The sequence below is a fragment of the Bemisia tabaci genome, chromosome 3 (genome assembly GCF_918797505.1).
Source record: "Bemisia tabaci chromosome 3, PGI_BMITA_v3".
In the NCBI taxonomy this organism is placed as follows: domain Eukaryota; kingdom Metazoa; phylum Arthropoda; class Insecta; order Hemiptera; family Aleyrodidae; genus Bemisia; species Bemisia tabaci.
In genome coordinates, this window is record NC_092795.1 from 830,976 (window position 1) to 855,634 (window position 24,659).

The following is a 24,659-nucleotide window of genomic DNA, read 5'->3' on the forward strand; positions in this document are numbered from 1 at the left end:
AGAATCAAAACATAATCTTTGAAATAGGTCCAATTTTAGAAATAATTTGGTGGAAGGATCTTCAGATGTCAGGTCGGTGGGGATTTTATCTCGCCAGGGATACCCGCCGATATAACTAAAAAGCTTGGCACTATCGACTTCTATATGAAAATTGGAATGGTCCTAAGCAATGGTCCTACATTAGCATCGATTTTAGCGTCGCGCAAACCAGGGAAGGGAGCGCGGTGTGTGTAGCTGTAGAGTCGTCTTTACGGTATGATCCGCCTTCAATCCAGTTAGCGGCAATGTGCCTATACCGATAGTCAAATAGTTATAGCAAAGAACGCTCAAATTGCATTTAGCGCAATGCGTGAAGTATCCTTACAGTCTTGCAGGCGCGAATGTAAGTATGACACCGACCGCACCGTGTTCGGCGCGATTATTCGAACTCACGTTGGGATAATCACGGCATCGAACAATGGGGCTTAAAAGGTCCATGTTGTGTTTCGACGCCGCATGCGCAAGCCAACGTTGCCTCGTTTCTCCCGATACAATTTTTTATCTGAGAAAAGCGAGGAAAGTTTTCTAAGTCCGCTTTTTTAGATTAAATGGACCAATAAACAAGTTACGAATTTAAGCACTCTAATGTATGTTTCTTCGACCGAATTTCATGCAGAACATGATTCGCACAACGAAAACTACTGAAATCAACCTCTAGCTAAGATATTTACGTTTTTATTGTACATTGGTCACGGAAACTTTGAATTGCCCGGTCTCACAAGAAAAGCAAAACCCCATGCGAGTCAAATTGCGCACAACAACGGCTTTAGCTAACTATACTCAATCGAGCCTTGTTTCTTCCCCACACTGCGTTGTTCAAAGTGTGTACAGCTTGAACTTAGCGTCAAGATTGAGGTTGACATATTTTCATATTACTGAGATTGTCACTGTGACGTTTGAGGGGCAATTTAATCCAAGTAAATTATTCTTTCTTCCATAAGGTCCATGTTATTCATTCTAAAATTATAATCACCAAAATAGTTAATTAATGAATGGCTGAATATGAAAAATCGGCATTCAATTATTTTACACTAAGAACATTGAAGGGTTATGAATACAAATTTTGCAGATTTTCTTCATTCATAAATAAAATTCAGTAAAATTTAGATATCTAATACGACCCGCACTGCAAGTCTCGTATATTAAACCTACTTTTGGAACAGGTACCTTTCAGACGGGCAAAACCTCCGTGATCCTTCCATCTGTGGATTGCAGATTCACAGACAGAAATGGCGTGAACCGTAGTGAATCCAGCCACAGAAATTACGAATTTTCAACGATACGCGCAATGCGTGAAGTATTCCTCTGGCCTTGTAGGCGCTAATATGCACCGCTCGCCAACCGCACTATTTGACGCAATGCGTGAAGTATTCTTGCGGTCTCGTAGACGCTAATATGCGTTTCTGACTGCACTGTGTTCGGCGCAATTATTCAAATTTATTTTAAAATTTTTACTTTAACATTTTTAAGGAATTACAATCCATAGTGTTTTGAAAGAGGAAATGGTTAAGGCAATTAACATTTTTGAATCCTTCTGTGTCCATTTTTCTAGTTTAGGCAGTGAAATGCTACAAATAATACTCAATATCTCTATACCTGTATTTTTATTAAATGGTTTAGGTGCAGGGTATTCAAGGGATAGGGAAGGGAGCAGGCCTGGAATTCAACTGAAGATTTTTTTTCTAATTCCATATAGGTATTGCTTGTACAACAAAATATGACAAGTTATTTAAAACTGGCTGTAAGGGGATGGAATTTTCCTCTTATGATATAAGAAGATTAAATTCACATGTTGAACTTTATATTACTTAGCTGGCAGCTGCGTTATCGTAACAATATATTTTCATAAAAAAAAAAATAAATAAATAAATAAATAAAAAAGAAGGTTCCGCAGAGAAGACACAAGGACTGACAAAGCAAAACCAATACCCAAAAATGAAATATTTCATCCGAAACAGGGACGCTCCAGATTTTCACGTGCATAAGAAGATCGCCTGGCAACGGATACACGAGTCGGAACTCGCAAAAATCGCGGTCCTGCAATTATCGCACTATCTGGCAGCGCCGGACTGGAATAAAAGGTGGAAAGTGAAAAGGTGAAACCCTTCGAAGTTTATATATTAAAAAATGCTCTCAGAATTTTCAATTTTTTTGATTCGGCATCCTGACAGATGAAACAGTTCTTCTAAAAGAGTGAATCAAGAGCATTGAGGGGGGGAAGGGATATCCTGTATTTTGAATATTAAATTTTTTTGAAACCGCACTTTATATTGACGTTCATTTGAGAGAATTCTATATGGTATCATTTCCCTAACCCCGGGGAGAAACTTTTTTTCCCGGGGGGGGGGGGACTTTTTAATGGGGGAGAAACTTTTTTTACAGGGGGGATTTTTGTTACTGGGGGAGTTTCTCCCCGGTAACAGTAGTTTCTCCCCCATTAAAAGAAGATTCCCCCCCCCCCCGGTTAAAAAAGTTTCTCCCCGGGGTTACGGAAATGATGCCATAATTCTACTTCATATTGCGGCTAGCTATTTCGCAATTTTATAGGTAATTAGATATGTGACGTATTATTAAGATTTTACCAGTAAATCGAAGAAATCGAGGGCTATTGATGAAAATTTCAAGTTTAAACATTCCGCATCCCGGTATCCATCATCTGTGCGCTGGAAAAAAGACCAAATCCCCCTCCCACCTCTTTCGACAGGGCTATTAAAACATAATTATCACAGACTGCACATATTTGAACAGCTGAGTTTCAAATCGGGTATGACTTTGCCAAGTTGATGACTTTCTTCAACGGTTCGTCAAAAATGAATCTCAGGGATGAATTCATAACTTTCGATGCAAAAAAAAAAAAAAAAAAAAAAAAAAAAAATTGGTTTTAACTTATGCCTGCTCCTACTGCGAAATTGAATATAAGCGAAAATACGAAAAATAATTCCATCTCAATATTCAAGTTTTATCATTCCAGCAGTGTGAAGATTAAGTCACACAAATACTTTTGCCTCCTTTTACAAGGGATCATACCTACATTTCCGAGATGCACTTCAAGAGGGAGGGGGGGGGGGCGTCACGTACTGCGATACGCTGCGTAATGTTGCGGGTGTAACGTCACGTACTTTTAATAGAAAATTGCGAGATTTCAAGGAAATAATGGTTTTCTTGACGACAGACCCAAATTTCCACCACATTCTGCCAACTGAGGAGAATTTCGTTTAAACGTTTTAAAAAAAGGATTTTAAAGCATTAGTTTTAGTGAAACCTAGCAACGGTGCAAAGTCGGGCCCGGAAAGAGCACGACTATCCCCTCTCATCTGCTTCCTCTGTGCGTTTTTGAGCACTTAAGCGCCGGTTACACCTGCGAGTATCAATCCTCTTGAAACCAATGAGGAGCGTCCATTTCGATGGCTGTAAATCGTTGGATCGCAATGGCCGCTTCCCGTTGGCTCTGGCTCGCTACTCGCTTCTCGCAGCTTATTATTCGCGCGTTTATCTGCCGCTGAAGGCCACAGCCGAAACACATGGAGTGCGGAATTCACTATCAATTGAGCCGCGAAACTGAAGCACAATGCGGTGGCCGGAAAGCGCGTTCCCCGGGGCGTTGGTGCTGCTAGTGAAATGTATCTGTTTTTCAGCGGCCGATCAAGTCGAGTCGTTGAGCCTCTCCGAACGCGCTTTGATTCAGGATGATGGTTCGCAACAGTTTGTATCCGTCGAGGTTCGAGATAAATCATCGGCAGACATCAGTAGTACGAGTTTCTGTAAGTGTGAAATGGACGTATTTCTATGAAACAGATTTATGTGCAGGTGAGAAATATGGGGTGTGCTCGTCAGTTTTCTGGTCGTGAGAGTGAATGATAATATTAAAGCGCCAGTGACGTCAACGGAGATGGATGCCGTCGTCGCGGCTCCTCTAGTGCGCTTTAACTCATGAGCCCTCTCCACAATGCTCTCGTGCCATGCCAGAGGCTCATGAATCCCGCATTCAGTTTGCACATAGTTCTGTTTGCTGAATTTAAAATCTCGCTTTTCAAATTCTTCAAAAGGGATCATGCCCACTAACACATTGTTTCTTACGCAGTTTTCTAGAGCACACCCCATATTTCTCACCTGCCATGGTTCTGTCTCATAGAAATACGTCCAATTGTTATTCAAAGAGGCTGCGGCCGTCCGTCAGATACAAAACGCTAAAATTCAGATTTTTTTTCACACATTTCCATCCCCTTACAACGCACTCATAACGTGCTGACGTGCTAAAAACGCAGTATAAGCCTTCAGACGTTTCCAAATTTACCTCGACAAATCAATAATCACCGGAAAAATATGTAAACATTTTTATTCCGATTTTTAGAGGATTTTCTTTGTAATTTGATCTAAAATGTGGGAAAATTTAAAGAAAAATAGTGACAACTTTCTTGGAAAATAATTTTTTTGCGAGACAAAAGCTGGCAACATTGGAATGCGCATACGGCGTTTTTTCTTAGTACTACAGCTATAAATCCCTCTCTTAAAATTCTAAATATTCTCCTAGAATAAAGTTCTTCCTTTAAAAAAAGTAGACAATTCACTGGTATTCATATATCATCAATAAACTTCATTCTTACCCTTTCTATAACTATTTTCATTTTACAAAAATGGAATTTAGGCAAAAATGAACGAAAATATCAAAGGCGAGAACTCGTGAGACATTGAAAGGAATATTAAAATAAAAGAAAATGGAAAATAAAAAATGATAAGAAATCCTTTTTAAAAGAATTAATAAATGCAGCATCAAATGTTACGTGAAGCGACTTTGAGCCCCCTCCTTCCCCCGTAAAGCGGACGCAGGTTCCTCCCCCTCAAAGCGTTACGTATTTTATGGACGAAGCATAAAACTATAAAATCGGACGTACATGAAGCATGTTGGTTTAAAGTATTAAATTCTTCTCTCATAAAAAGATGACTGAAATTAACATCACTTTGTACTCATCACAACGTACTTTTTCTGTAGTTATACGAGAGTCAGTGAGTTCGTTGCTTGCGAGTCGTGGAATCGTGTTGTGACACTTACTGCATAATGATAGGCAAAAAATGATAAGCCATGTCTTAATTAGCACTAAGCGCGAAGAAAAACAAAAACAAAAAAGCGTATGCATGACGTGATCCATTCCGTGTAAATTATCGCGTGGTCCCTGCCTCCACGCCTAATGAATCCGAGGTGTAGGAAAAAAATATGTAACTCTCTACCGCAATAGATGACGTCATACGTTGCTTTTCAAAAAGGATGCCTCCTGAAATATTTCAATCATGAATTCACGTAATCACAGGAAAACTTGACTTCTAAGCGAATCTCGGTATTTTTTGCTAACTTGTGAGCGAAAACTAGCGAAACGTGATCCGTGAATCGCACGAGTGGGGCAATAAAAATTAAACCATACAAAAAAGGAGTACATACCATTTGCGGGAATGGCTTTCAAGCATAAAAATATATGCAAGGCGCTCCCACAACGCACTCTGGCGTTCTGCGACATCCAAACGCCACAAATGCCTATCCTCCCTGAGGTTATCGGGAAACTGACACCGCAACATCTCTTCGTCAACGTCCTGTCACCCAGGCCCGCCACAAGGGAGGGATACCGGGTCCCTGGTACCGGGGCCCGGGCCCCGGAGGGGGCCCGTGTTACCCGTCAAAAACCACTACGAATTCACATGCAACCCTTATTTCGTAAGAAAAAGTGAAATATTTACCCTAAAAATTTCGCAAAAGGTGAATAGATTTTCAGAAACACGTTGAGGCACTGTAGAATTCTTCGTAAATTTTTTTCAAAGAAGTATACTTCTTGGAAAATTTCTATCTATTTTCAAGATTTTCAGTACAGAGGGATATTTTTAGTAACTGCGTTTCATTTTCTTCCGTCGTCAGATGCTAAGAGTCTCCAGTCTGGGCATCCGCAACTTCAATGGCTCATGGCTCAACTCCCTTGCCGTAGGCAAACAATGGTAGAGTCCACGGGGGCCTGGCCCTCATAGAACTGAAAATAGTATCATAAAAACCCAAAAAAAAAAAAAAAAAAAAAAAAAAAAAAAAAAAAAAAAAAAAAAAAAAAAAAAAAATTGTGCTGAAAGTATAAAAAAACATAATTATTCCGTAGAAATTGATGGAAAAATTCTTTATGGAAGCTTCAAAATGCGTCCAATTAGTCGTATAAATTCTAAAATTTCTCGGGGGATGCCCCTTGGACCCCCTCCCCTCCGTGCTTTGGGCCCGGACCTTAAAACTGGTACCAGGGCCCGAGATGGGATGTGGCGAGCCTGCATGAAGGCTATTTCCATTTAAATCTTCCGTCACATTCATACGGCGCAATGATACAACTATTTAAACTCTCCGGAATGCGTGAGGTATCACGCCGCATTTGAAGGCGCTTTCAAAACAGCCAAGTTCCGTTATCGGAATAATCGTTTTGCATAGCTCATATTATTTTGTTTCCATTTCTAACCACTTGCTTAATTATAATCCTCCCGTTAAAACCACACGTTTGCTAAATACAATTCTAGCTGAAGCGCACTTAAGCGCATTCATGGCTGCAAAAAAGTTAACGGAAATCGAAAAGGCCAGCGTGCATGAAGGCTATTTCAATTGTAATCTTCCGTCGCATTTCTAAGGCGCAATGATACAACTATTTGAACTCTCCGGAATGCGTGCGGTGTCACACCGCATTTGAAGGCGTTTTCGAAACAGCCAAGTTCCGATACCCGGATTATCGTTTTGCATAGTTCATGTTCTTTTGTTATATTCCGTGCCACTTGTTTATTTTTAATCCTCGTAGAAAAACCACCCATTTGTAAGTACAATTCTAGCTGCAGCGCACTTCAGCTATGCATTCACCACTGCAAAAATTTTAGAGGAAATGGACAAGCCCAGCGTGCATGAAGGTAGGCCCGCCACAAGAGGGGGGAATACTGGCCCCCGGGCCCCGGAGGGGGCCCGTGTTACCCGTGAAAAACCACTACGAATTCACATGCAACCCTTGTTTCGTAAGAAAAAGTGAAATAATTACCCTAAAAATTTTGCAAAAGGTGAATAGATTTTCAGAAACACGCTGGGGCACTATAGAATTCTTCATAAATTTTTTTCAAAGAAGTATATACTTCTTGGAAAATTTCTATGTATTTTCAAGATTTCCAGTACAGAAGGATATTTTTAGGAACTGCGTTTCATTTTCTACCGTCGTCAGATGCTAAGAGTCTCCAGTCTGGGCATCCTCGACTTCAATGGCTCATGGCTCAACTCCCTTGCCATAGACAAACTACATAAAGCTGCGGGCTCTATAGACATACCGTCTTTTCCGGGCTCTGAGGCCGAAAGTTCCAGGTGCTGGAGCCGTAGATTCGACTACTTCGGGTGCTACACCCAGAACTTTCGACCTCTGAGGCCGGAACGCGGACGATATGTTTATACAGCTTGTAATTACGGCTTCTACGGCCGGAGTTTTTTTTTTTTTCAGTGTCCTGTTTGTCTTTATTTTTCCAGCCTCTGAAGAAGGATGCTCGAAGAAATTCATATGTTATTTTACGAGTTGGGCCACCTACAGACCGGGAGGCTGGTCATACACAGTTGAGACAATGGATGCCACTCTCTGCACACACTACGTTTACGCTTTCGCCGTGCTTGATAACTCCACGTATAGAGCAGTGCCTGCCGATCCGAATTTAGACATCCAAAAAAGTAAGAAGCTGGTGAAAATTTTAACTCCAAGATTCACACAATTACAGGGTGATCCAAAAGTCCTGCACCACCCATATAACCTCCTGGGTTCTTGTCCTTTTTTGGGGGCAAACACGATCCCCTTTAAAATTTGGGAGCCCCAGAAGTCGTTTTCATCGACTATTAAAGGAGTACTCGCAAAATTTCATATCTCTGGCTCAATTTTTTCAATGATTACAGGGGTGCGCACGGTTTGGCAATTAGTAAACATCCTTAAAATGTCTGTTTTCAGAGAAATTAAAAATCTGTTAAAAATTGAACAAATAGAAAAAGCTCCCCCTATCGGCTGAGCGCTTGAAATTATTCAATATGATCACAATGAGTCTATTTCACATATGAGATACAACTGACGGGTAGACTATCTGACGGTGAAATTGCAAGTAAATTTCATTGCGACTAAAATATATTCATTTACATCTAATTTGAGTGTTACGTATTTTCAGAAGTCCATTGTATTCATAATCATGACCCGCATTTGCGGACTTTTTTTTTTGTGTTCACTGGCATCAGGATGTACCCAAATTAATATTTGAGAGACAAAAATGTTCCATTGTTGTTCGAATGACATTTGAAAAACATTGGAACTTTTTCGTTCTCTATATTTTAAAGGAAAAATGACTCCAACAAACTTTTACCGAATTCTCTCACTTAAGCTCTCCATCGTTCTAAAGCAATCTTATTAGCCTCTGTCTTGCTCAATACTCAGTGTCTGAGAATGTATTAATGGATGTATTAATAAATGCAGAAGTTTTCATAAGGTGAGTGAGTGATAATTTTTCCCTATTGTTAGATTATTTCAAGAAATTCTGCACCAAAGTGAAAGCTGCAGGCGCCATTCCCATGTTGGGAGTTGGTGGTTGGACCAACAGCGGTGGTCAAGCTTGGGAAGAGCTCCTCAAGGATTCGAAAAAGCAGGACCAGTTTATTATTTCCATTATCCAAATGTTCAAAAAGTATGGTTTCATGGGCGTGGAACTGGATTACGAGTACCCAGGATGCCCCCAGGTATATTTTAACTTCCTTCCTACTAATGGACCACTAGACAAGGTACGAGTTAAAGGATTCTGATACATGTTCCTTACCCAGAATTTCACGTAAAGCACGATTCGTGCAACGAAAATTACTGAAACCAACTCTTAACGAAGATATGAACGTTTTTATTTCACATTGGTTACAAGGAATTTGAACTGCCCGCTCACAAGAAACTCAAAGCTCAACGTGAGTCAAATCGCGCACTTCAACGGTTTCGGCAATCTTCTCTATCGAGCAACGTTCATTTCCCACCATGTGTTGTTCAAACTATAAGCAATTTGCTATAGCTGAGCCAAAGCGTCAAGATTGAGGTTGCCAGATTTTTATATCGCAGAGACTGTCATGATAAACGTTTAGCGCGCGATGTGAATCGCGTAGAGCATTGAGTTTTCATGCGCGGGTGGTTTGAATTCACGCATCAAGAATCATTCAATATCTACGTAATGAGTTGTTTTCGGTAATTTTCGTTGTGCGTATCGTGTTCTACGTAAAATTTTTGTGAAGAAACACGTATCAGAATGCTGAAATTCGTACCTTGTCTAGTGGTACATTAAAAATATTTATTTTTTCCAATTTTTATTTTTTATTTAAAAGAAAAAAACTTAATTCAATGATTTAGAGGAAATGACGCAGTGATTATGAATATGATCCAGCCTATATATCCTATATCCAGTGTCTGAGTGTAAATTTATTTTTATAAGACCTAGATTCAGCTCTATCATAGGGATGAAGCACCAAAAAACGTAGCCCGAATATACGAACAAATAGGGAGGGATTTAAAACATGGGTAAACAAGGCTAAAGCATTAAAAAACACTAATAAGCAGGACCGTTTCGAGCCGTCAAAAGCTCATTTTCAGCTGTAAAAACACGACAAATAAATAAAACATTTAATGGCAACCTGGCCCCAGTCTGTATCACGTAACCTACGATGCGTGACCTAACGTAACCTAAGTTACGTGACCTAACGTGACTTAAGTTATGTGATAACGACTGAGGTCAGGTCGCCACTCAATTTTTCATTTATATTTCGTGTTTTTGCAGCTGAAAATGAGCTTTTAACGGCTCGAAAAGTCCTGTCTTTTAGTGTTTTTTAATGTTTTGGCCTTGTTAACCCATGTTTTAAATTCTCTCCCCCCCCCCCACCCTGTTTGATTTATTGTAATTAATCAATAAGTTTTATGGGATCACGGTGAATCTGGACGAACTCGATGGCCTTCATTTTATTCCTTCTGTCCTTGTATCGTTCTCTCGACGATCACTTCATCTTAGCTCTCTTACACTTCTTTCCTTCGCTCTATTAATTCACCTCGACTCTGACAAGTAAAGTCACATAGAAAAATTAAAGCAGAGCAGATTAAAAGATTTGTGAAAAGGCGAGAATGCAGGCTACTGAGTTTGAACGAACCTTTGACTAATTGATTGTGCAATTAGAACAGGACAGATTTTATCCCATTTACCCAGGTGTACAAGTTTCATGAAGATAATTGGTTTATACCTTCATTTAAGCAAATTATGGCTCACACAATCTGGATTTGCATAGCCGAGAATCGTATCCATTGACCTAAAAATCTCCGGTTACTAAAGAACAAGGCAATGGGCCACTGGGCGAGGACTGAACTACAAGAAAACGTCATAAGTCATCTCTACAAAAGCTTACATAGAAAACGATTTACTCAACGGGAAGTTTGAAAATCAATTCCTGAACGAGATATTAATGGGTGCTTTGAACTCCAATCAAATGGAAGCTCGATTATACAAATGACGCCATTTATATTTTTGCCATTTAATCAATGTGAATGGAAAACACTTATATCTTGCTTACAAGCCGATTTTCAGACTTATCCCGCTGTGTCCTCCGTTTTCTTTGTAAAAATTTGGAGAGAAAATAAAGTGACTTATATTGTTAGTGCTTTAGTGCATACCTTGTCTAGAGGCCAAGTAACATTCTTGCCAAAAAGTAAAAAGTATCAACGTATAATTCAGGCTTGCTCATTCGTGTTATTCAAAGGGAAGTTGCATGGATCCCAAATCGAGGGAGCGATTTAGAGGAATGGTCAAAAGGATGTACACAGCATTTGGAAACACGACTTGGATAATCTCAATCGCCATCCCGGCTGATAGCCAAAGGATAAATTACAGTAAGAAATATAACATCATTATCTTACCTCATTCATTTTTCACTGTCCAATTATTGATATTTTGTGCCATGGACAAATGCTCAAATCGGGCAGTTTGTCAAATGCAAAAACAGACAAACAAATTTAAAGAACCTACCAGACCTTGGTGTTTTTCTTAAAGAGTTCTCCATTTTCCAGCACCTTTTCACGAAAAAGATGAATTAATCAGACAATCAAGTTTTCTAACATTCTACCATTCAAAATGTTTCACATCAGTTTTTCCTGTCAGACTTTTCAATATTATTATTTCATTATAAATGACTCTTATGTGTTTATTATTTCATTAAAAAAACGGACATCAATTTGCACAATTTTGAGGCAATTTGAAATTGATATAATCTGATATTGTACAGAAAACTCATGATAATATCCACTTGATGTAAGACAAGAGGAACGGGCATTTGGAATTATTGTATCGCGATGATCAACTTGAACAGGTCTTATCGTCATCTGAAAAACGATATTTCAGAGATCTCACGTGTAACGTTGTTTTCTAACCTCGTGCCCAGGTTATGATTTGGTTGGACTCCAACAGTATGCCGATTGGTTCAGTGTTATGGGTTATGAATACTTCAGCGTCAACTCAGGAGTGACATATCTACATGCGCCTTTAGTGCCACAACCCAATGCCTCGAATAGACTTAATGTGGTAACGTATTGAATTCTACATCATCCGTGAGGGTAGCAGCGCAGTAGATACATCTCGAGGACAAGTCTCTTTGGTGCAAAAAATGCAACTGAAAATGTGTCAAAACCAAAAATCTGAAATGTAGCACTAAGAAAAATTGGAGATTTGAAAAAGCATGTAAAATATTTACATATGTAAAAGCGTGCTTTAATGACGAAAGTATTCAACGATTTAGTTTTAGTTTACTTCATCGGTACAGTAAATGACGCAGGAATTAAGTTAAGGTGTATCAGAGAAACAAGAAAAACGCTCTCAGTTAGTGTCGCATACAACAAGGACTAAGCGAAATTAATTATAATGCCTGGATGCAACTATTAAAGCTTCACAGATGTCCATGTTGCATACACACGGAGGGGAAGGCGTTTCGATTCTTCAAGCACTCACCACTCACCACTTTACCCACGGTTTGACAGCAACAGGTTGTGCTACGAGAATCCGAAATGATGAGCGCCTTCAATCGTTCATTTATACTAGAAAAACATCAAATACGCGCGAATAGCTGCTCACATGCTTAGCAATGTGCTATATCAACTAAGTGATTTGTAGAGAAACTTCTCTTGCCTAATAGATGTCTCTATAATATGAACGAAGAACGATAGGTGCTCTGTCATTTTGGATACACGCAATACAGCATAAAGAAATATATTTTAGGTAAATGATTTTACAAATGAACAGAGTTTCAGTGGTTAAAAGGAAAAGATCTTTTCGATCACGGTAACTATGTTTCGTATGATTGTATTTCAATTTTTTTCGGTTTAAACACTTTGGAGAGATCAAGAAGAGTGGAATTTAATTATTTCACAGGAGTACACGATCCAGTATTTGCTAAATGCCGGTGTATATCCACAAGCAGTCGTTTTGGGCATGCCTCTTTACGGAAAGGGCTACACCCTCACGAATCCTAATCATCACACCGTCAACTGCCCAGCTGTCGGACCTTCACAGCCCGGGACTGTCACTCAATCCAATGGAACTATGGCCTTCTTTGAGGTAAGTTAAAGTCTGAATTTTCATGATAGATCAGTCGTGCATGCTAGAGGGCCTTTATTGAGGGAATATGGGCGCTGGATCCTATATGGAACCTCTCCAGATCCAAAAGAATGGCGGTGATTTTGGATGAGATGGGGTATTTAACTGTTAATGGTGGTATTCTGCTATCCTGAGGAAAAACGCCGTATCAGTCTTCAGGCGTTACCATGTTGTGAAAAAAACATTTACGGGAAAAATTTTGAATGATTCTCTTCAAATTTTTCAGGTAATTTTGTTCACAATTTTATATTAAACCTCGAGAAATTTCAAGGTATACCTTTCCGCAAAATAGGCATTTCATGGAAAGAAATTTGGCTCCTCTCGAATGCTCATACGGCGTTCTTCCTTAGCACGGCAGTATTATCCGCTACGCTTTTTGCCAACATTACCGTCCTTTCCATGCCAAAAATACACATTTCAGCGGAAGTTCATATTTTAAATGAGTGTAATGAGGTTGTTAAAATGAAAAGTAGCAAAATAAACAGTTTAAAATGTTACAACTCTATTAAGGAAGACTACAGAGTATGCGTATAAACCTCAGTGGAAGAATTTTCCGTTCCGAGAAACGCATTGATTTTTTCCTCAAGAACTTCAATTTTAAGCTATCTCGGCGGTAAAATTGTAATTCTAACCGTTATTATTATTTTCATCCCCCAAAAAAGGGTGATGCCTCAGAGATTAATGTTATACGGCAGCTCTGCTTATTACAGTTTTCCATTTCTGAAAGACACAGCATAATGGAAACATATTGTAACATAATTTTCAGATTTGCATGAACCGGAAAGGCGGCTGGAAAATGGAAACGAGGTACCAAGGCAAATATTACGGGAGATGGATCTACAACAATAATCAATGGGTTGGTTACGATGGTATTCCAGAGCTTCGAAAAAAGGTTAGTTGAATCAAAGCTTATTCTTACAGAGTTATTGATAGCGCACTCTTTCTGAAGGACCTTACATCTCTTTCCCATGATGAAGGCCTCTTCTTTTTTTCCTTTTTATTCTTCATGAATATTTCTCCAGGCATGTTTTATCATTACGTGGTTCCTACTAGGGCCCATCACAAATTATATCAAAGAAATTTAAGACCTCGCCTTTCCCACTCTCCGGCAGAGACGAAATATTCGGGAATGTTATAACTTTAAAATCTCCAAGTCACCTTCCTCGAGAATTAGCATGTATGAGTATGTCGTTGTAAAAATTTTGATGCTTCTGTAATATAAAATCCAATCTCAATATGGTCTAAGTAGGGCAAATCAGAGGGTTTTGTTTTAAATCGGGTAGAGGACGCTTTGTCAGCAAAATTTGCAAAATTTTTCTTTGAGGACTTCCATCAAAGTCTAGCGTGCTAGGGAAGAGAGCGACCTAAGTCAGAAGATACGTAGATATTTGTTCTACATCTCTTGCGAAAGTGCTGATTTCCACCTAGAGAGCCAATTGTAGTTCCCTGAAATTTTTCCGATACACTCTGCGAGATGTCATGTGAAATAGGTGAAACGAATTTGAGCAAAAAATGTACCATTTTTGCTATGACAAATATTTTTCATGAAGAAAAACGAGAACAGTGACCGACTTACGTCACTAAGAACAGCGATATGCTATTAATGTTGTTGATTCTTGTGAAATAATGCCTTTTTTAATGTTGATGATTACCTCAAACTGCTGCTCGAAATAGACTGACTGTCACAGGACTGAACGATGACAATAATAACCGTTCATTATGTGATGCTATTCGTTCTAAAGTGGTTGAACATTTTTCGTTGGCAGGTGCGCCTGATCCAGAACGAAAACCTCGGTGGCGGAATGATATGGGCCCTGGATCTAGATGACTTTCGTGGAAAATGTGGCCGCGGAAAATCGCCTCTTACGAACTTTCTGTCCGCTCAACTTTTAGGTGGGAGCAGCGAGAATTGTATTGACTGAAACATCAAATTTTACGACTTATAGTGCAAACAATTCAGACATGACATATGGAATTCGATTTAAAACTGAAATTTTTTGATGTAATCCTCGGAATATTGCTCATATTATATTGCGATGAATGTTATAATTTTACGCTTCAAACTGCGATGTAATGAGAATTTTGATGTCCAAGTGTATGATTGTATATTTAATGAAGTAAATAGAATTTATTTTCGGTTGTCATGATTAGATTTGAGGTGTATTATATGAACAGAATGAAGGGAAGGCTACTTGCAGCAACTCAAACCAACATTTCAATTGTTATAACTAAAAGCCACTTGAGAAGTTGGGCATTTTTTGACTGAGGGAAACTAAAAATGTATCGACGGTGAAACTACCGAACCACGTATCTCGTTTGCGGTGTTTAAAAATCTACGCTCACATTTTATTTTTTTGAAGTAGACCAAATCAATATCATTCCTTGAAATTTTCACGGAAATTTCTCCGCACAAAGAGGAAAAATCACAGAAATTTTCAAGACTGGATGTTAAGTAGTTTCTCATTTAAAAAATAAAGTATGACAGGAAGTCTGCGACGTCGCAAACCGAGATACGTGGTTTGGTAGTTTCACCGACGGTATGTTAGTTCGTAATCGTCGCCCCGCTACCGCGAGAGCGCATTTCTATTTCCGCATGAGCCCCGGAAGGCATGGAATTGGATGATTTTATGCCAAAAGGAACTATGTCTCACGCAAACCCTACGCACATAGTTCCTTTTAGCATATCGACGGTGTAAGTCGGCAATCACATAACTCGTTTGCCGTGTCTGAAAATCTCCGCCTCTATGTTATTTTTTTTGAAGGAGAACAAATTGACATCATTCCTTGAAGCTTTTACAGAATTTTCTACGAACAGAGATGAAAAATCACGGCAGTCTTGAAGAATTGCCGTTGAGTGGTTCTCCGTTTAAAAAATAAAGTATGACAGAACGTTTGCGACGTCGCAAACCGAGTTATGTGATTGCCGACATACACCGTCGATATATACGTCCAATTTTATGGATGACGGGGCTCAAGTGGAAATTTAGATAATTCTGTGTCACACTATCAAAATACTGGCACACTATACAACACAATTATACAGTAATCAAATGGCTTATTCGATGACTTGGATCCATCACAGCACTTGACCTTGACATTTTGATGGAGCATTTTGATAGTGTGACACAGACGATACACCCTTCTTTCATTAACGACGGAATATGCCTGATCAGCTAAGCTGCGTTTTACATAGAACAACCGGGTACGGCAGAGTGATTATTGAGATTCATAGACAAAGCTATAGACAAAGAAGACAAACTGAAAATAAAGCAATCCTATCGGTGAAAGCAGGTAGTTGCAATGGACAAAGTAGGTAAGTAATAGACAAAGTGACGACAAACCGCCATAGCCCGTGTATAGTTATAATTATTCATGATTAATTGATTATAGTCAATCATTCTCCCATTTAGTCCAATACAACCACCCGTTTTCGCCAATCGGATCGCACCATGTTCCCTATGTCTTCTTTGTCTATAGGGCTGTCTATCAATTTCAATAATTGGTCCGCAGTTAAGTTGAAAGATACAAAAATTGGGTCCAAATTTTTCCTTCTCCATGAGATTACATGTGGAAAATGCAATATAAATTTTTTAAAAAAAAAAAAAAAACAGTTTTTTTAGTACGATGTCCCTTTTTGACCGGTGGTATCGAGTTACAATTTGGAAATGTTTTTTGCACTTTAAGCCGCTTTGAGCTTTTTGTTAATTAACGAAAATATCACTCTGATGCGTACTCCATTGCGCTCTGGTCGAAAAATTACAAAAATGGAAAAGCCATGAGTAATGGTAATTTTTGGCTTTTAGACCAATATTCACGGTATTTCATTTCATCAAGGAAATTGTATCAGTGGCGTGGCGTGCTTTGCGATCTATAGATATTTTCCCATTTGAAGTTGTAGTAAATAATCGATTATTAAGGTGTTCGCTGCGAACACCCTGTTTATCGATACTTTTCCATAGGTTTAAATTACCGATCAATCGATGTATCGCATAGCACGCCACGCCACTGAATTGTATGGCCGGCTAAAAATCATCGCTATAGTAAAACTTAAACCTCGTCCATGTATCAGAACCGCTGATATTATAATATTTCATAGTGGGATCAACCGCTCTCAATTCTGTAATATGGAACTACCATTTCTGGATAATTTTAGAACATGTTAAAAGACTCAATGGATGGGAGAAAAATGTGCTGATCAGAGGCATAAAAGTAGCGTATTCCATTTCTGGCCCCAACAAGAGTGCGAGAGATACATATTGTTTTCATGGAAACTCGCTCCTATAAAATATGCAACCATAACTACGTGCAAGTTGCCACGGACAGTTCCCAGATCAATTGAAGGCGAAATGGCAACGACAACAAGTAGTGCGTGGTAAAAAATGTGACAGTAAATGTTGTATGAACTGAGGCACTACGACTACGGTGAAAGTTTTTTCGTCCAATATTGTACGTAACATGTAAAACCGTTAAGAGCAGAAATTGAAAGGTACGTTACTCCGATAATTTTAGCGCGAGGCTCCGCTAGCAACTCAATATATTGATTATTCTTGAATTCATGGAATTTTTCAGGGTCAGGGTACAATCGAAGAATTCCGAAACTTTAATTACCACCAAAATCAACACAATATAATATTTAACAATCATCTCTGAGCAGCAATCTTTTTTTTTTCCAGGACAAAAATGAGTTTTTCATTTTTCAAGGAGCTACCTGATGTTACTTTCTCAGCTAACATATTTCTAAATTCAGAGAATTCTCGGAGAGCAGCTATTAGGGAGGTAATTTTAAGGGTCGAAAGAAGGTAACCCCGAAAATAAAATATTTTACACGTTATGCTTTTGTTGTATAAACACGGCTCAAAATACCACGCAGAGCCCTTTAACGAACGATTAAAGAAGGTATGATAGGTATTAAACTTTACAATGAATATTTTTCAACTTCATTAAAGGCGTTCAATCCTTACGTGAGAAATTGGCGTTCTGTGTTCATGGTAATTCAAGTTCCATGTTTACTAACAAATTAGAATCTAAGTGGGTAAATGTATATGAGTAAAATCGGATAAATAAATGTTAACCTTGGCATGGTGTCCATTATCATATTTCCTCTGTAGTTCTGATTTTTTTTTTTTTTTTTTTTTTTTTTTTTTTTTTTTTTTTTTTTATGAGTGGAGAGGTACCGCGTGCCAAAAGAGACAGGAGCTTGTGTAAACCAAATTCTAGGTACTTATTTGATGAATGGTGGTAAGTTTTCAATGGCTGATTCGACCTACGATGATGTTTGTTTTGTTTCGAGCGGGAAGTTTAGATTCAATGACTCTGATATGAACTATGAACGCTTAATTATTATTATTTCATTTAAAATGTTTATCGTATTTAACATGTTTTAAGTGAAATTTTCTAAAGGGAACATAGCATCCAGTGCTTTAATTCTTGTCCTGTCTTGTGGTCCATTCGTCGCTCCTCCGGCGCAAGAGCGTATCTCCTTTTCAAAGTGAGCCGTGGAAAGCATGAAGTTATACGAGCCACAGGGCTCACTTGGTAATTGAGCTACGATCTAACGTTACTTACGTCACCATATAATCCAATGTTTTTATACTAGTAAGCTCTTATGTGAGAATAAACAAATGCGTAATGTGTTTTAAATAGAACATCTGCTATTTCTTACCGAGGACTCCGTTCACCATTCTGTGCCCCGGAAAAAAAATCTACCCACAATCTGAATGTTTTTGACCTGCCTAATCCACTTATGGTGTAGACCAAGACAGATGCTGTTGTAGACCTACTTGGTCATTATATCCAACCACCTCTGGATGGTGATAGTTTGTGCCCAGTATCAACTGCAGCGATGTGCCGAATCCTTTGATGTACTCTTGTGCAGTGCTGACTCGTGCGGTGGAGCAAAGCCTAACTTTTTTCGTCGAGTGGAGGAGATTAACGGAGATCAGTCGGCTGACCATACCCTATTCGGGGTCAAGATGATAGACTTGGTCTTACTGAGTCCTCAAGGCAGCGGTTTACCAATGTAAGGCTTAGGCCCAAATTTTGTGGGCTTATGACCAGCCGCTTTGCCAGGATTGACCGTGTAGGTAACGTGGGTACTTGTCTAAAGGTGGCAGAATTTAAGTTCGCAAATTACAGAGGGAAGAATTACAAGGGTAAGATTCGAAGAACAATAGGTCAAACTTATTGAAAAGGGACGAGATTTTGAGACAAATTTTCAGGAACCCTACCCGGACCCATTTTAATGTATAATTTTTTCCACCGGATAACCACATCACATTGGCGGTAAAAAGTTAAGTACGGGCATGCTAGCCGCAAATCGAGTGAACGTGACCTAGAACAGCACAGGCTCGGCTGGGGCTACAAGTGAGAACTTCCCCGTCTCCGGGACAAAGTCCAGGAATTTTTTGTTAAAATCCGCTTTCTCGCGGTTTTTTACTGGAAAAAACAGACATATGTAGGTACATGTGCGATTGTACGCATGCTATCCACTCAAATGTTGAATGTAGCCACCAAGAGCGCATCGGAAATCTCTCCGACCTTTCAGACAGCTTACAGGGTATATCTACTAAACAGGGCCGGATTTACCTACTTGCCGCCCATGGGCCGCTAGTATTTTGACGCCCACTTCTCATTCGTTTTGAAACATCAATGAAAACCATCAAATGAACGTGCCAGCGGGGGAGGGGTGCATAAGACGCGTTTACTGGCGCTGGCGATGAGCACATTTTTTGGGGAAGCCCTGTCAACACTACTAGCAAAAGTTCACGGAACTTTGCGCGAAAGTTAAGTTTCGTAGACCTATCTCTGTGTGGACAAGGCCTTCCATTCATAAGAAATAAACAAAAAAATTATGAAAGAACAAACATAAATGTGGATTAATGATTTTAACTTCCGCCGCCGCGCCTCGCAGACCGCACTGTGTTTGACGCAATGCGTGAAGTATTCACGCAGTCTTGTAGGCGCTATGCGTCTCACGCTGATCGCACTGTGTTTGCCGCAATGCGTGAGGTATTCATGCGTTCTTGTAGGCGCTATCCGTTTCACGCTGTCCGCAATGGCCGCACTATGTTTGATGCAATGCTTGAAGTATTCATGCAGTCTTGTAGGCGCTAATACGCTGTCCGCAATGGCCGCACTATGTTTGATGCAATGCTTGAAGTATTCATGCAGTCTTGTAGGCGCTAATATGTGTTACATGCCGATCGCCGCGCCAAGGGCTTCTCCTTTTCATCTCAAGTCCTTGTCATGATTTCTCTCTAGGTACGTCTAGCCGTTCCAGGCCGAATTGCGTGTTTGGTTTCTCTCTTAACTCGACTAATTAAAGGTGCTGTCTTTTGTATGACTGAAAGACGACAAAAGTAGAAATTACTATACTCTCAGAAAATTAGAGATTTTGTCGCCTTTTCTCGTTTGTAATTTTTTTTCTAAATCCGATTTTTTTAATACCTACATTTAAAAAAATTGCAAAATTTGCCGCCCCCTATAGATTTGCCGCCATGGACCGCGGCCCATGTGACCACCCTCTTAATCCGGCCCTGCTTCTAAAACTGCCTGGCTAAAACTCAGTATTTTTTCAGTTCATCCTCGAGAACATCGGTACCTCCATAACAGAGAAATGACCTTTAGACCAATGTGGCGGTATTCTCAAAACGTTGAGGATTTGACAATCACTCGGGAATGACAACAAAAATGAAGCTGACACAAAATTCGAAGCTAATTGGTGGCCTGATGATCGACTCCATAATCGCAATCTAGCAGGCTGATACTGCACTATGAGTGCAACTCGGGGTTTTGGATTTAATGCACTATTCGCAAGCGATTGCACCCCAAAGCTGTTTTAAAAAACACGTGTGGAATACACCGAAATATTGCGGAGCTTCTCGCGGAATTTCCGGAAATATTCAGTACTTTCGATTGAAAGCGCCCTTAAAAATTAGGAGTATTTCCAAACTTTGGAGAGCCTGGAGCTTACGCACGGGCGGTGAATAAAATTGAGGCTCAGATAGGCAACGTCGCAACTGCGCTCCACCGCAACCGAGAAACACGATCAAGCCGTAAACATTGACTAAACTCCAGCTTCCGGTACTAGATGCCGGCAAATCATGCGCGATGCGCTTGCGGTTTTACGGCACCCACGCTCCTGTGCTAAGGAAGAACGCCGTATGAACATTCGAGAGTTGCCAAATTTCCTTCAGTAAAGTGTATATTTTTGCGGAAAGATACGAATATTTTTCCTTGAAATTTTCAGGGACTTTAGGTAAAATTGCGAACAAAATTATCTGAAAAATTGGAAGGAAAATATTCATAAGTTTACCAGGAAATTCGCGTTTTATGAAAGTAAACTTGGCAACGCCTGAAAATTCATGTGGCGTTTTTCCTTTGGACGGCAGCACGCTGGATGGGTGGACCCGGGTGATTAAATTTTCAAAATTTCCAGGAAGGCGGGAAGACGTTTTCGGACATGGCATACTAGCGAATTTCACGCCACGAAGGTTATTTTTATCGCTCGCTTGCCAAGAGCAAGGATCCGCCTGTATGGAGACCTCGTCGCCAACGTAGGCAAACTTTTCGTCATGTCGTCGTGCTTCATTTTCGAGCGAGAGACGAACGTTTTCTGCGTATCCATGGCTAAAGTCGAACATTTTGAATTTCTATTTACAAAGTTTAAAATTCATCGATAATATTTCAGTATTTTAAAAGAAAAGTACAGCTAAACTATATTCGTCATTTCCTTTGAGAATTTCAACCAATATGTTTGATTAATTTGCTTTTAAAACAATTAAATACGATAGAATATTTGCAATATCGCAGCCAGAGGTACGCATTTAGCACTGCTTCCCTGAAGTTTGAAAATGGATTATTTGCTGTAAATTATTTATTGGTTCTCAATCATTCACACTTAAAGATACAAAGATAAGTAGCATAAAAATTTCGGGTTGGGGATTGGCGTGTGCACTGTAAGGCAGGATTCGTAAAAAAAAAAATCCTCGAACAGATAACGATGATTGGACGATGTGTTTCGGCCTACCTCGGAAATTGAAGGCGAAACAGCAATGCGCGTAACCTCTCGATTCTAGTGAATATATTATATAATTTTTTTCCGGTGCAGGCCCCTTTCTTGACCATTCAACACTCCTCTAGACGGTTAAATATGAAATTCATAAACTCGAGGTTTACTACCTCGCTTGGACGGTGAAATATTAAAAAGAGTCTTTTACTACACACTCTGGCAGCTAAGCAAAAGACGGTAGAAGACAAATGGCACCGTCCGGTGACTGGGTGGATTGGAGCCAGGAGGAGTGAACTTGGAAGTCGCTCGACGTGAATACGCAACGATTAACCCGAACTGAGTTGCCAAAATGACGATGATATTTGTGTGATTTTTATCTCTAAGTTCAAAGCTTCTCGATAAGTCTTATCTCATCAGTTACGGCCTCTGATTTGCCATGTCAGAAATTTGAAATTTTAATAAACTCAGTGGTATGGCTAGAACATTTTAAGTCATTTATTACCACCGGAAAAAGATGCCAAGGAAAAAGGCCCCGGCCTTATTGATTGTGCTAAGAATTGCGCGGGTCTTGGGTGGCAAATTTCGTGAAAAAAAAAAGATATTTTTAGAGAAAATTTAAGAGAAATATTTAATGAAATTGCAGGGATATACGAAACATGTATTGAAAGATACACCTGAAATCATGGATGATCACCTCTAGCGAAAATTATCACAATTAAGGCAGTCAAAACTGTTAAGAGGCATTATTTTATTCCTTTTCATAGCTCACATTTCCCGCATGCATACGAAAAAAGATGATAAAAATCCAGAGTTAAATGAAAAAAAATTAGGCAATTTTGTATCATTGGATTTTGTCAGTGCAGGTTCTTAAAATGAATGTTTCATCTATTTTCAAAAATATCACAGTCTCGTGAAATTTCAGAAAACATTCCACGAAAATGTCCCATATTTCATTAGTTTATTTTGTTTCACGCCACCCTCCGCGACTCGCGTAAACCGTTAGAAATCTTCGAGTTAAATCCGAAGTGTGTTTCTCAGGATATCGGCCCGGTAAGATCGTAGGAAAAACTATAACAAAAGAATGAAAATAGGTGGGTGGGGTGTCAGAGACTCAAAGAGCTAATAGAATTATGATGAACATTGCAGTGTTTTCCGCATAAAATCTTCAGTTTCAGTTTTAGAGTAGTTGATATCACTGAATCTACGCACAAATAGTATGTATTGGCGTTGACTCATGACTTTAATACAATTAATTGTTAATGCAGCCTTTGACGACTTGCGAAAACAAAGAATTATAAGTTATGCAGCAAGAATTTCATGTTAAGACTGGAATAAACAAGTAAACAGATAAATAACCATGCAAATAGACAAATGTCACACTACATCACACATTTCCTTTAATTAGGTGTCAGATTACAGCGTTGTAGGGTTGCCACTTAATCAATGTTCAGTCCTCTCGAGATATTATTCCTCACGAAATAGAGGAAAATTATCCCATCTGTTGGATTTCCCCTACTTTTTTTACTGATTTAAATGTTAGTTTTTAAATTTATTACCTTTGATAATTAAACGCAAGATGTATTATGCAAAAAATCAGTCTCGCTAATCACAGAATTGTGTTATTATTATTGAACTGCACTAATCAGTAAAATATTTATTTATTTATTTATGTTTCTATTTATTTATTAGTTTAATGCTTATGCAAAGATATAAGGGTCCCAAACATTCCTTGATGACACAGTTTCTACTTGACTAAAATATGGGTCTGGATCCAATTACAATTTAAAAAGAACAAAAAACAAAAACAATGATACCAAAAAACTGCTCATAAAATAAGTATGAATGACTTTAAGAATAAAATATTTATGTGTACCTATGAAAATCATAACTGAATAGAATTAAAAATTGAAATTTTGCAAAAAAGTACCATAAAGAAAAACCCGTAGGTAAATAAAGAAAACTAAATAATGAAATGAACTAAATAAAGAAAATATACTGAAATCCATTCAGTTTCGTAGTTCTCATCTCAAATGTTGGCAGAAATTACAGCATGATGAAACATGCATGATTTACACCATTGATTGCGACAAAGTATGCTTCGATTTTTCCACCTCACTTTCATTGGCATGGTGTGCTTGGAACGATGAAAGCCGTAATTTTTTTGACTTGGGGCGCCGTAAATCGAGGAAGAATAACCGTGATATTAGCAGATTGGTATTGGTATCGGCCAATCAGAGAGCTTACGCCTGACTTGAGAGTGGCTTAAGTCGGCCGTAACTAACACTGAGGAAGGCTGAGTTACGTTGAGTCACACGGAAAAAATTAAATTGCTGATTTAACAATTTAATAGCTAAAAAAAGTGACTGCAATGTTTCAATGTAGATTTTACAACAAAAAAATGCTTCTTAAACCACCCCCGTGGCTAAATTAGCTTACAATAGTGGTTACAGTAGCATTATTTTGTTGTAAAATCTACATTGAAACATGCAGTCACTTTTTTAAGCAATTGAATCGTTAAATCAGCAATTTAATTTTTTCCGTGCAACCATACTCGGCTCCAGGTCAAAATGCAGCGTAAGCATCTGAATTCGAGATGTAAGAAAGTATGGCACGTCTCGTTGCCGTGGATGAAGACATTTACAAAGTGCTTTTGAGGGCTATCATCTCCATGCTGGGGTCACTAAACCTTGGTGTTTTTTATTTAAAATTCTGAATGTAATTGGTGAGTAGATACGTGGAGATTTATTTCGTTTTTTGGGAACCAAAATCCCAGATAATGGATTCATTATCATATCTTCAAATGGGGAAATATCGACAATCGATTATTACGCCTCGCCACTGCTCTTGTGAGCAGGAAGTTTTGATTTACGCATGAAAAAAGTGAAGAATAATAGTTGAAAGTTAATTTCAGTCATTTTTGTTATGCTAATCGTGTTTT

At 38.9% G+C, this 24,659-nt stretch overlaps 1 protein-coding gene across 1 annotated transcript; it reads left to right on the plus strand.

The window, feature by feature from the left end:
* Window positions 1-3,497: 3,497 nt before the first annotated feature.
* On the plus strand, window positions 3,498-14,863 carry LOC109038590 (chitinase-3-like protein 1). The gene is made up of 8 exons (XM_019053693.2): window positions 3,498-3,800; window positions 7,550-7,744; window positions 8,574-8,788; window positions 10,826-10,955; window positions 11,504-11,643; window positions 12,487-12,672; window positions 13,478-13,603; window positions 14,478-14,863. The coding sequence occupies exons 1-8, from the start codon at window positions 3,608-3,610 to the stop codon at window positions 14,631-14,633; spliced, it is 1,341 nt and encodes a 446-aa protein (XP_018909238.2). The 5' UTR covers window positions 3,498-3,607; the 3' UTR covers window positions 14,634-14,863.
* The last annotated feature ends 9,796 nt before the right edge of the window (window positions 14,864-24,659 follow it).

Coding starts and splice junctions, on each gene's coding strand:
- LOC109038590 (XM_019053693.2), top strand. CDS start 3,608: ATGCGGTGGCCGGAAAGCGCGTTCCCCGGGGCGTTGGTGCTGCTAGTG. Junction 3,801..7,549: donor CATCAGTAGTACGAGTTTCT/GTAAGTGTGAAA, acceptor TTATTTTTCCAG/CCTCTGAAGAAGGATGCTCG. Junction 13,604..14,477: donor TTCCAGAGCTTCGAAAAAAG/GTTAGTTGAATC, acceptor TTTCGTTGGCAG/GTGCGCCTGATCCAGAACGA.